The sequence below is a fragment of the Macaca mulatta genome, chromosome X (assembly GCF_049350105.2).
Source record: "Macaca mulatta isolate MMU2019108-1 chromosome X, T2T-MMU8v2.0, whole genome shotgun sequence".
In the NCBI taxonomy this organism is placed as follows: Eukaryota; Metazoa; Chordata; class Mammalia; order Primates; family Cercopithecidae; genus Macaca; species Macaca mulatta.
Window position 1 is genome coordinate 155,218,469 of NC_133426.1, and position 12,303 is coordinate 155,230,771.

Consider the following 12,303-nt stretch of genomic DNA (forward strand, 5'->3'; position numbering starts at 1 on the left):
TCATTAATTATGGTGCTACACATTAATCCCTTTATTGCAGAAGAGTCTGGGTGGTGTAAGCATAGAAAGACTATCACATATAGAGTCTAGCATGCCCGGACTATCTCTTAAAGCCCATCTTTTCCCCCTGGCACTCTCAAGCTTTCCACCAGGGCCAACCCTGTCTGGAGAAGGCATCTTAAACGCCTCCCCAGCGTCTCTCCTACTGGCCTACTCTTTGATCACCTTCCCCAGCTTTGGATTCCCCTGCTAGGGTCACTGACTTGCTAAGCCATCTTCTCTGCCCCCAGTCTGGCCTACGACCATGAAGACCTAACAAATGGGTTTGGGATTAAAATGAAGCTTAGTTCTACTTGGTAAAGATGGCTCACTCTGATGAATAAGATAGCAAAATCTGATCTTTGAAAAGGTTGAGCAGTTGACTTTGAAGTCATTACAAATGTGGGTCCTTTGAGAAGTTTTATTACATTGTAGTGAAGTTACTGAGTATACTTTTAATATTTACAGACTATAGAGTGGATGGTTTAATATAGCAAATGTTAATTATTTTTCGTATCAGACATTATGTTTGTTGTAACCACTAGCATTCTTTTTAAAAGCAGTTTATTGAAATATGAAAGTAAATGATGTGTGAAAAATAACATTAATACAGTCTTAGTGAATGAAGAATATATAAACTGTGCATTAGTGTTTCATCTCCTAGGCAGAATCAAGTATTACATGGGCTAGCTTTACTCATAGCCACTTTAATATACATCTGGAAAATAAATTAGTAATGTATGAAAATAAATGTAGCAGAAGTGGAAATTTAACTAGCTGAACAGCTAACAGATTTCAGTGAAGAACTGAAAGTGACATATTATGATGCTTTGCCAACTTGAAAGTTCCATGGTATATTCCAGACAAGAATGAGGCCTTAGGCCAACTATTCATATATTGATGTTTGTCCTGCTTTTAAAGACAATGTTTCAGTTTTGTACTCACTTTTTGTCCCTGGGAGCAGTCCCAACTGGGCGCAAGGTAGGCCCACAGGAAATGAGGCCCAGACTCAGATGTAGAGCTTACATTCTTTAGCAGACTGGCTGCATCTACAGTCTCCAGCAAGCCCATGAGCAGAAGATGGAGAGTAGAGGCACTGGAAAGGTGCTGGTGAGAGCAGTCTTGCCTCCATTTAAGCAACCGTTATTCCTTTCCACAAATGCTGGTTCTCCATTTCCAACTGTGCAACTTCCCAGAGAAAGCAATTTCTTTTCACTAACACACTGAAGTCCTTCACCCCTAGTTTGAGTTCTCATGGTGTCCCCCCTGAATTAAAGTCCACCCTCCTTCTTATCCCCACATCTGTATGTCTAAGTATAAAAAGCTGATGTACTTCTTCTTGTTCTTCCTATACTAATTTTCTCTAAGTGTTCATTGGCAAAATTGACTGTGCGTGGGGTCCCACCTGAGAACGCAGAAACAGATTTAGCTACAAAAATTCTTAGGATACATAATTTCAGGTATCATTTCATTGGGTCTCAGTCAAGGTTGCCCTTATGTTTAAAACAATTTTAATTTCATGTATTTATTTATATCTACTTACAAGTATTGTCAGATTTTCATATATGGTTTCTATTCACATCCATAATTTCTTACAATTCTGAAATTCAACAAGTTCTGAGAACCAATATTTTTTTCTAACCTCGAGACAAACTCATTTGATGATAAAACCTGACCTAAACTGCTGTAAAGATATTTATTTAAAACATTTATGTATTCCTCTTACTGTGAATGTTACTGCAGCAATAGTAACAAGTTTTATTAAGGGGTGCTTATCCAGATCCCATTGAGAATATTATATATGGTATATTCAGCATATTACTTTTTAAAATTAGAAACATCTGAATGCTAAAATACATCTGTTCTCAGAAGGGCTTTAGATAAGAAAGATACATACAAAACACACACACATGCGCGCACACACACACACACATTTTTCTACTAAATCCATGAAACTTTGATTTAGCTGAGGAATAAGTTGATTTTGGTCGATAAATCATCTGTACTTCATGTGTATCACCTTAATGTGTTTGGTTTTGAGGAAGTAATCCCAGGGATTTTTTGTTTCCTACAGAAGTTGCTAAAAAAAATATCTAGTAAGTGGAACTCTATCCAGAAATATTCCAAAATCAACCTAGAGTCTATTTTAGCTTAGTAATAGCAGGATGACCAGCTTCTTATTAAAATAAATGAGTGCATAAATGTGAAATGATACTAGAAAACAGCCTTTTCACTTGAGAATCACAAATGTGGATACAAATTAGATTTTATCCCTCGATCCACCACCCAGTATTCTCAGTGTTGCAAATGCTCTGTGTTATATTTAAAACTTCACTTGGGAGGAATTGAGGCCAAGTTAGCCTAATCTCTGGATTAGTCTCACTTAGATTTCTGTTCTCTCAATCTTTATTTAGTAACCAAGGTCAAAAACAATTGATTAGATTTAAAGATAACTTTGCCTAAATAGGGTATCATTACTGACACTAAAGAGAGATCTACAAAAGAATACAGAGAAATAAGAGCCCTGTTATATAGGTCTCCTCCCTTTCCCCCTACTGCTGGGGGAAGACACACAGTTCTCAGGAGATACAGTAGTCTCCTTATTTCTTGTACTTTCCCTAATCTCTTGATGTACTTGACAGAGGAATGTAGTTGTAGTTCGCATTTACTTAGCAGATAGCAGTTTAAAATGAGCTTTCACTATATGAAAGAAAATGTCTACCTGGGAGATTAAAGGGCCAGTCTTTAAGGACACATGGCACAGGAAGTGGAAAGGCTCTCTGCACTGAGTAGTGACTGATGAGGAGCCCATGCTGGCTTTGAAGGGATCCTGTTCCTTCCCAAGCAGCAACTCAGTATGGCTCCAGCTCAGCGAGAGAGTTGTAATGTTGGAGAAGAGGCTGTAGTGAGGGCATGGGGTGGGGGCATGAACTCGTTTGGGTTCAGGCAATGAATAAATGTCTGTGCTCCTTGAGTTGGGGACTGGGGAATCCTTGCGGATCCTCTTTGTCACATTTAAACATGGGGCCACAGGACCAGGTGATCTCCAGGACCAGACTGGGCTCTCTTGACTAAGCTGCTGCTTCAGATTTGGGGAATGCGAGGGAGAGAGCAAGTCAAGTTGCTGCTGCATGCAAGGGGCTGTGAAGGCCCAGTAGATGGCAAACAGACAAACAGGCCCTGAGCACCCCCCTCCCCATGAGCTAAACTGATCTCCAAAGAGGGGTTAGGCTGAAGAAACAGAGGGAGATTAGAACCTTCCCCCAAATTTAGAGACCCATTTCTGAGAGAAAGGAAAATTCAGTCCAAAGCGACAATGAGAAAAAGAAAGGTGATGGCATACCCCAGTGTGCCCAGATGCAGCTGAGGCTGGTTTGTTATAGGACACAGAGAGCAAACGATTGGTAAGGAGGAGTATTGATTATCAATAAAGGCAGAGTAGCAAATGGTGTCACTTTCCAAACGCTTTGCTTGGTCAGCTTTACAAACTTAAAATTAATCATTACAGCTGATTGGTCTCTTATGATCACACCTCCTTGTAAGAGTTACAAGGAGGTTATAAAACTTATGGTGGAGGAGGCCTAGGAGTGTGTTGTCACATTCCCTTATTCATACACCCAACAGACAGAAATTGAGGACCAACTCTAGTCACTTTGAGGCTGAGCACCAGGCCCTCAGCAATGAATACGCTCAGCACAACTAGTGTCCTTTGAGGCAGCTGGGGGGCCAGGGTGCTAGGTGCTAGTCTTGGCTCTCCAACTAGCTGGGAGGCAGAGACCAGCTCCACCCTCTTTCTGAACCTCAGTTTCCTCTAATTAAAATTGAACTCACTCCTTCTTGGTAATAGAACTATATACCATATGTTTCACTAAGATCAGAGCCTCTTGATGAACCTGTGGGGTATTGAACAAGGGGGCAACAAAAAATGAAAAATTATCTTACCTGAAAAAAAAGGGACAGTTCAACATCTAAGGCACTACATCTATATCCGCATCCAGAAGGCATGCAAACTTGGCTTAAGGTTTTTATGTTGAGTGAGGGTGGCAAGGTTTTCTGGAAGACAAGGCAGTGTGATGGAAAGCCAAGGAACTTGGATACACATAGGCCTGGTTCTCTTCAAACTTTTCAACTTGGGCCAGTCACTGGACCTCCTAAGCCTCACATTTCCTATCTGTAAAATGGGGATGGTAAACCCCACTCTGCCGGTAATTCATGGATCATAGGCCCTTCTGCTGAACTGGGCTGTTTTCCATCTGATTTGAGAGTAAATGAGGCAATGAATTATGTTGTTTTTCTTTCAGCCCACCCTTGGCCACTCCCCAGCCCCCACCTGCAGTGCAAACCAGTGGGGGTTCTGGCAGCTCCAGTGAATCGGAGAGCAGCTCTGAGTCAGATTCAGACACTGAAAGTAGCACCACTGACAGCGAATCTAATGAGGCACCTCGTGTGGCCACTCCAGAGGTGAGTAAAGGTGCCAGAGCCCTAACCATGATCTGCCTGTCCTGGAGGCAGCACCCTCAACACACACACACACACACACACACACACACACGCACACACACACACACACTCTCACACTTTCAGCACAATAATTAATTCAGCACAATAACCACTTCAGAAAAGTATCCAGATGTTTAACAGCATTCTTAAAAAACATATATTCACATAGTCCTAACATGCATACATGTTTTGCTGTGTGACTGATTTGCTGTGTGACTCACTTAGCTACTCTTAGCATAGTAAAACTAGCATAGTAATGAATAGACTAGCAGCTTGTCTTCTGAGAGAACAAATGAAGCTAGTCAAGATCCAATTCTGGCCTTGGGGACACTAACCCTTACTCTAGATTAAAGTGATTAAAGTGTGAATTGCCACTTGGCAAGTAAGACCCAAGAAGTATGGCTTTCCTTAAAGGTAAAATGATTATTTAAATGTTATATGTTCTTTATTTTAATATGCATCCTTCAAGTGTGTTTGATAATAATTCACCAAGACATTTAACACAGCTCCATGAAATACGAAAATAATAATTTTGAAATAAAAGAATTTGCTTCACATCCACTCTGAGTCCAGGATAGCTACTCAATTTCCCTGAGCCTGCATTTGGTTACAGCAAGTAAATTCCACCCTCAACCCCCGGATCTCCATACACTTGTTTTTCAATAATCAGAAAAAAAAAATAGGAGACAATAATGAATTACTGCTATTAATAATAGAAATACCTGTTGAACATGGACCATGCGTGTGTCAGGTACTGTGCTGAGCTCTTGACTTGCATTGTCTCATATCATCCTCATGACAACCTTACAGAGTACTTATTATTATCTTTGTTTTATAGATGAGAGAATAAAGTTCTAGGAGGTTAAAAAGAACTTTCCCAAGATCTCACAGATAGACAGTGGTAGAGCCAGGACTGAAAACCCCAGTCTATGTGTATCCAGAGCTGATGTTCTCAACCCGAGAACTCTGCTGCCCACAATGGCAGCCGATACAACTTCCACAACCCTTGCCTGCCATTGTCTTGTGCAGGTTGCTATCACAACTACTCAAGTGTTTTTAATTCTGTCACCCTCTATTGGCTGGTACCATAAGCCTCAGCTGATGGCTTTCAAAAGAAGAGCTCTTGTAATAAAAATGATGACTCTTTTTTCAGCTGGCAGAACTCAGAGTTAGGAATCAAGGACCCGAATAGTACACATCATTGCCATGGTTTAGTGGATGCTAATGTCTGCATGCATGTCCCTATAAATTGGTTATTGCCCATACACCAAAGAAAGCTCAGTGGTTTCTATTTTTTGGAAGTAAACTCTTTTTGTCCTTCAGTAAAAATACAAAAGGCCTAATCTGTTTGCAGGGAATGACAGCATCACATAGAAGGCACTGGCACTTTGGCAGCTGGAAAGCGTTTCCTTTTGAATTATACCTGAGGTGCGCTTATGTTCCTTTCAGGATCGGAGACTATTACCTCTGCCTCCTGGTGAGAGGTTGACTGATGATTCCCATAAAGGATTTTGGAAATAGGTTTCCCTCATTGGCATCCCTGCCAACCGACTAGAACATCTCTCTGTGAATAATTCTTTTCTTTCTGGCCAAAGTAGAGAATATTTTCAGAGAAGGAGTAGAAATGAGTTTAAATAACTAGACTGCAGCTGGTTTGTATCTGGCTATTTAGGTCATTTGAATATTATGGATAGTGGGTGTGTGCAGGTGTGTGTGTATGAGTGTGTGTATTTGTATATGTGTGAACAGTCACTTGACATCCAAGGCTTTTAGTAGTAGTCTCTGTACTGAGGGTTCTCTTGAATCCTTCCCAAGTGTAAAAATCATTCTTGCTGCTGTTTCTCAATCTGCAGCCTGAACCACCCTCAACCAACAAGTGGCAACTGGATAAATGGCTTAACAAAGTGACATCCCAGAACAAGTCTTTTATTTGTAGCCAAAATGAAACACCCATGGAGACTATTTCTCTGCCTCCTCCAATCATCCAACCAATGGAAGTCCAGATGAAAGTGAAGACGAATGCCAGTCAGGTCCCAGCTGAACCCAAAGAAAGGCCTCTCCTCAGCCTCATTAGGGAGAAAGTCCGTCCACGGCCCACTCAGAAAATTCCAGAAACAAAGGCTTTGAAGCATAAGTTGTCAACAACTAGTGAGACAGTGGCTCAAAGGACAATTGGGAAAAAACAGCCCAAAAAGGTTGAGAAGAACACCAGCATTGACGAGTTTACCTGGCCCAAACCAAACATTACCAGCAGCACTCCCAAAGAAAAAGAAAGCGTGGAGCTTCCTGACCCACCAAGAGGCCGCAGCAAAGCCACTGCCCACAAACCAGCCCCTAGGAAAGAACCAAGACCTAACATGCCCTTGGCTACCGAGAAGAAGAAGTACCGAGGGCCTGGCAAGATTGTGCCAAAGTCTCGGGAATTCATTGAAACAGATTCATCTACATCTGACTCCAACACAGATCAGGAAGAGACCCTGCAAATCAAAGTCCTGCCTCCGTGCATTATTTCTGGAGGTAATACTGCCAAATCCAAGGAAATCTGTGGTGCCAGTCTGACCCTCAGCACCTTAATGAGTAGCAGTGGCAGCAACAACAACTTATCCATCAGTAATGAAGAGCCAACATTTTCACCCATTCCTGTCATGCAAACTGAAATGCTGTCCCCTCTGCGAGATCATGAGAACCTGAAAAACCTCTGGGTGAAGATTGACCTTGACTTACTCTCTAGAGTACCTGGCCACAACTCACTCCATGCAGCACCTGCCAAGCCAGACCACAAGGAGACTGCCACAAAACCCAAGCGTCAGACAGCTGTCACAGCTGTGGAGAAACCAGCCCCTAAGGGCAAGCGTAAGCACAAGGTAAGCGGTCCAAAGTGGCCTGCCAAGTGCTTGTGAGCAGTGTCTGTTTGTTGTCTAACTTGATCTTGAGCCTCATTTTCAAGGAAGCCAATGGCAATGCATTGCAGATTTTGGTAAAGGTGATGATGCTTTCTGTGGGAAATGCAGTATTTGACATGACTAGAGAGGAAAAACTAGGAATGATCTGTAGCCAGTGGCAAGAGTGTCCATTATGGCATATGAGGACTTAGGATGCATAGGAAAGAAAAATACGCAAGTGCCCTCAATGTCCAAATGCATCTTCTGGGGCTTCTTCATTTCTCTGGATAAACATTAGCATCTCCACAGCCTAGTTATACTCTGAGCCTCCTGGGTCCTACCAACCACATGTTCTGCCCAGCCTGCTGGGATCACTGACCTATGTGGTAGGCTTGACTTGGGAAAATCTTACCTGCAGGAGGTTAGAGCTGAATTCCAAGGCTATAAAGTATACTCATAAGGTGAAATCCAGAGTGGCCCTTTTCATTTGAACTACGTCTAAAGAAATGGTTTGGTATCCAATACGCTCATTCTGTTGTATCTCCACATCTCAGGGTAGGATTTTTTAAGAGTGATGTTATCTCATGATGATATTCAGGTAATCCTATTTCTGTCCCAGTGCTGTCACAGTGGCTAGAAAGGAGGTTGGTTCTCAGTCCTTTCTTCATTTATTCTGTCCCTTTCCAGGAAAGACTTAAGATTCCTCATTGAGCTGCAGCCCCCACTGTGGCCAGGCCATCCTACTGACTAGGATGCTGCAAGAATGATTGCAGTCATCATTCAGATTGACTTTACAAGTTCCAAAACAGAGGGTATTCTCTCTGAGTTGCATACCAACATACCTAATGAGAGTACAGTTTGAGCATCCCAAATCTGAAAATCCAAAATCCAAAATGCTCCAAATCTGAAACATTTTGAGCACTGACATGACACTCAGGAAAAATAAATGTTCATTGGAGCATTTTCAGATTTTGGATTTTTGAATTTGAGATGCTCAACTGGTAAGTTTAATGCAAATATTCCAAAATTCAAAAATATTCAAAATCTGAAACACTTCTGGTCCCAACTATTCTGGATAATGGCTACTCAACCTATATTCCAAAATAGGGACCAAGAAGTCAAAGATCTCTGCCCTACCACTGATTCTCCACACTTAGTGATGATGACAGTATAACCACAGCTGACAATGTACCTTCAAAACAGCACATGCAAAAGTCCAAAGGTGTGCTTTGAATGTGGTTCATTTCCTTGCATGGTGCTCATTGTGTAAGCAGTCTTTACATGTCAGCCATGATCCCCATGCTGCTTGGACAGGATTTATGTTACATTCAAGTTACAATATTAGTTTCCAAACTACTCATTTGTGGGGGCATTGTTGATGGGAGAAGTGTCCAAAATTTAATAGATTCTCTTTACTTTTGTCGTGAGATTCTCATGCCAGTCAGTCTTTACACAGAGGTTCAGATCACACAGTTCCACTCTCCCAAATGCCAACTTCTTGGTAGGACTAGGCTAGGCAAGTTGATTGCTTTTCTGTCTGATCAAAGGTGCACATTTAACTCTCCTACCTAATCTAGAAGTTAAAATAAAAGCGAACTATGTATCTTGCTCATGTTTTTAGTGTATAAAATATGGTTGTCTGAATGGTGCCATGCATTTCAAGCTCTGTGTATTTTTTCCTTGTCAAAGCCAACAGAAGTTGCAGAGAAGATACCTGAGAAGAAGCAGCGCCTGGAGGAGGCCACAACTATCTGCTTGCTCCCCCCTTGCATCTCACCAGCCCCACCCCACAAGCCTCCCAACACTAGAGAGTGAGTTTGCCCTGTCTCTATATGATGGCTTGGTATGATTGTTCAGACTCCTAAGAAATCCTGATTGAACCTGTTTGGGGGATCCTACCCCAGAATACTTTAAGGTAAAAAACAGGAGTCTCTCAGTCAAGGCCTGACAGCTGTCCCTGGCCACTGGTCTAACAAGGGTGTGATGAGGGGTAGAACATAGGCTGCCAGAATTGGGGTGACTCCATGAGCTTTTAGCAACATTTCTTTACTGTAATTCAGATTTATCACTAAAATTAGTCAAAATGAACTTTTAGCACTCAGTGAAGGGTAAAAGGAAGTAAATAAATTAACAAGAAGCGTCAAGAGAAGCCCTATCACTTTCACCAGATCACTTGCTTCTACCCAACGTTCAGTTCTGATGGTGATTAGCCAATTTCCCTGGAAAAGCAACTCTTTGATCTTGACAGAATGAGGCAGCTGCTTCCTCTTTGATGTCATTACTTAACATTGATATGAATCTTGAGGACCAGTAGCTATGTCCGGAATTCCACAGAAGCCAAGGGAATGAAAACATAAAATGCCGGCTTTTCCTGACACAGAGCCGTCCCAGGACGAGGGCCACTCCCAGACAGCTCATCTCTCTGGCCTCCCCAAACATGTCATTCCAAGGATCTGGCACCCCTTTTTCCTTCTCTCTCTGTGTGGAAGGTTCCAGAGTCCATCAGGAGGCCTCCTGGCACCTCCTCACTCAAACAGCTTGAGTCTTCTCCAGAGAAGTCCTGCCTTCTGTTTCTGCCAAGCATTGTGACCAAGTTATTTCTGTCTTATAAATATCACTTAACTAACAATCATGTCAGCTACTTGAACCATTCTGTCTGAGTAATTATTGCCATAAATTCATTCAACGTTAGAGATTACTTCCATCAAAGCCCAGTTTTGGAGCTTATTAGCAGCCCAGAGCAGAGAGGCAATCTGGCTAACTGCTGCTAACAATTGATTTCACAGATTACAGTTTAACATCAGTGATATGGCATCAATCTGCTACAGATAAGATGTCGGAAATAAGTTATCAGCTTACATTTGTCTGGATCTTTGTTGTTTTGAGATGAAAGGAAAGAAAAGATCAATTACCACTAGATCTGGTTTAACTAATAAGGAGATTTGGGTCCTGGGCTGCTCTCTCCCTGAGGATCAGTAGTTATTGGTGAGGTGCGTCTGTATTCTCTGATATAACTTTGCTCTGAAACATCCCTTCACATACATACTTGAAGTTCACAGAACTAGAGACCCTTCCAGTGGAGCAACCTGACCCCTTCACCTCAGGGTAGACCAGGCATGTGAGGAGACATGCTCCCCTGATGGTCAGGCATGGTCATTCCAGAGCCCTCCTCCACTGTTTGCAAGGAAGAAGTACTAAAATGGCATAGCTGTGGTGGCACTGCTTCCTCAGTTTCCAGGCTTGGACCAATTTGGGCCATCCAGCCTTGCCACAACCTTCAGTCCCCACTGCTACATTCTCTAGGTGACCCAGTGGCCTGTCACTTTCCCCATCTTATAAAAGAGAGATGACCAAGTATTACATAAAGATCTAGTCATTTGAGTTGGTTCTTACCAAATGTCATGCTCAGGGTTGGGGTCCAGCCCCAGCTGAGGTCTGAGGCGAGTGTGTGGATGTGGGGCAGGGAGCTGGAAGAACACTCAAAGAGACAGCAGGTAAATGAGACATAGCTTTATTCAGCAGCTCCTTCACAGGGTGAGTGTTACATTTATACATTACACAAACAATAGTGGCTGAGAGCCAGGTGGTGAGCTTCTCTATGTTACGTCTTCATGGCTATGATTATATAAGACGTGGGACTGTGTGCTTGTGCCCCAATCCACTGAGTCATCTAGGCTGTTTACTTCAGCCTATGCCTGCTGCCCTATGCCTGCTTGACTGTAGCACAGCCATGTTCCTTACACCAAATGGTGTCTTTAATCCACTATCTTTACAATGTCTCTGCTTTTCTAGTAGGTAGGAAAGCAGTGTTTCCCTTGTAGCATTTATTGTTCAGAAAGAGCCTCAATCAGTTTCTTATGCCCATCAAACAGATGAGTTTTCTCTGGAAAACTTTCTGGAGTTGAGGAAGAATAAAGCAATGACTGACCTCTTAGCGGCCTCCTCCTGGGAATCCTCTCCTCAAGCTTTGCTCCTTTGTGCCTTATTAACCTTTCAAACAAAATGGGAGACAACATTCACTTTTCTAAATGACTATTCTAAACCTAACAAAGATTCCACACCAGACTATGACAGCTATAGTTCTCCATACTTCAACAGAAGGACTCTCCTGGACCTCCCCTTCTTTTTTAGAGCTGGTACCTTCAGCAGACCCTCTAAGAATTGAGTGCAGGTGGTGATGCTCTTCTTTTCTCTACTGTTCTCCTCTGGCCTATTGGAAGAGGTACCCAAAGACGTAAAAGCTGTTTTTGTAATTGGAAGTCGTAACAATGACTGAGTGGTCTCTAGAAAATGCTCTCTGGGTGTCTTTCACCAAAGAAGTCTTTAAAGACCCCATGGTTCCAGATCATGACCAGGCAGATGTAAAAGGGCCAGGTCACGGGTGCTCACTGTACAGAATGCAATGAATTCCCACTGGTTGGTTTAGTGGCAGACAGGCAGGCATTGCATGACTGTAGTTGCCAATGGCAAAGTAACTGCCTCTCAGAAGTAGCTCTTTCCCTTGCAGCCCCCAGTTTCTTCTCAGGCAGCTCAAGTAGTGGGGGAGTAGTTACAGCTAATGAGCCACCATTCACCTCCTGTAGATGCCACAGCCATGCTTGACATCCACACATATAAATTCCCAAAGGCCTGGTGCCTTTGTAATTATTACACTTAATGTGATCTGCTATTTGTGGAGCTTCCTCATGGACAAGAATCTTGATCCATATATTCACCATCATTTTAATCAGGCATCACTAGTATTTTAAAATGGTTATACATGTCAAAGCAATTTTTAAAATCCATTGGAAATTATTTTTAATTAATTTTAATCAATTGAGGTAATGACAGAAACAGTTGTGTTTTTTCAGTTTCACTACACAATAAAAATTAACATAGGGCC

At 42.3% G+C, this 12,303-nt stretch overlaps 1 protein-coding gene across 2 annotated transcripts in view; it reads left to right on the forward strand.

Moving 5' to 3' along the window:
* Positions 1 to 12,303, forward strand: part of AFF2 (ALF transcription elongation factor 2) — a 498,887-nt gene that overhangs the window by 454,325 nt on the left and 32,259 nt on the right. For both annotated transcript variants that reach the window (XM_002806427.4, XM_077988255.1), the window contains 3 exons: positions 4,341 to 4,500; positions 6,393 to 7,403; positions 9,111 to 9,232. In XM_002806427.4, coding sequence (XP_002806473.2) covers positions 4,341 to 4,500; positions 6,393 to 7,403; positions 9,111 to 9,232 — 1,293 coding nt within the window. The remainder of the gene's footprint in view (positions 1 to 4,340; positions 4,501 to 6,392; positions 7,404 to 9,110; positions 9,233 to 12,303) is intronic.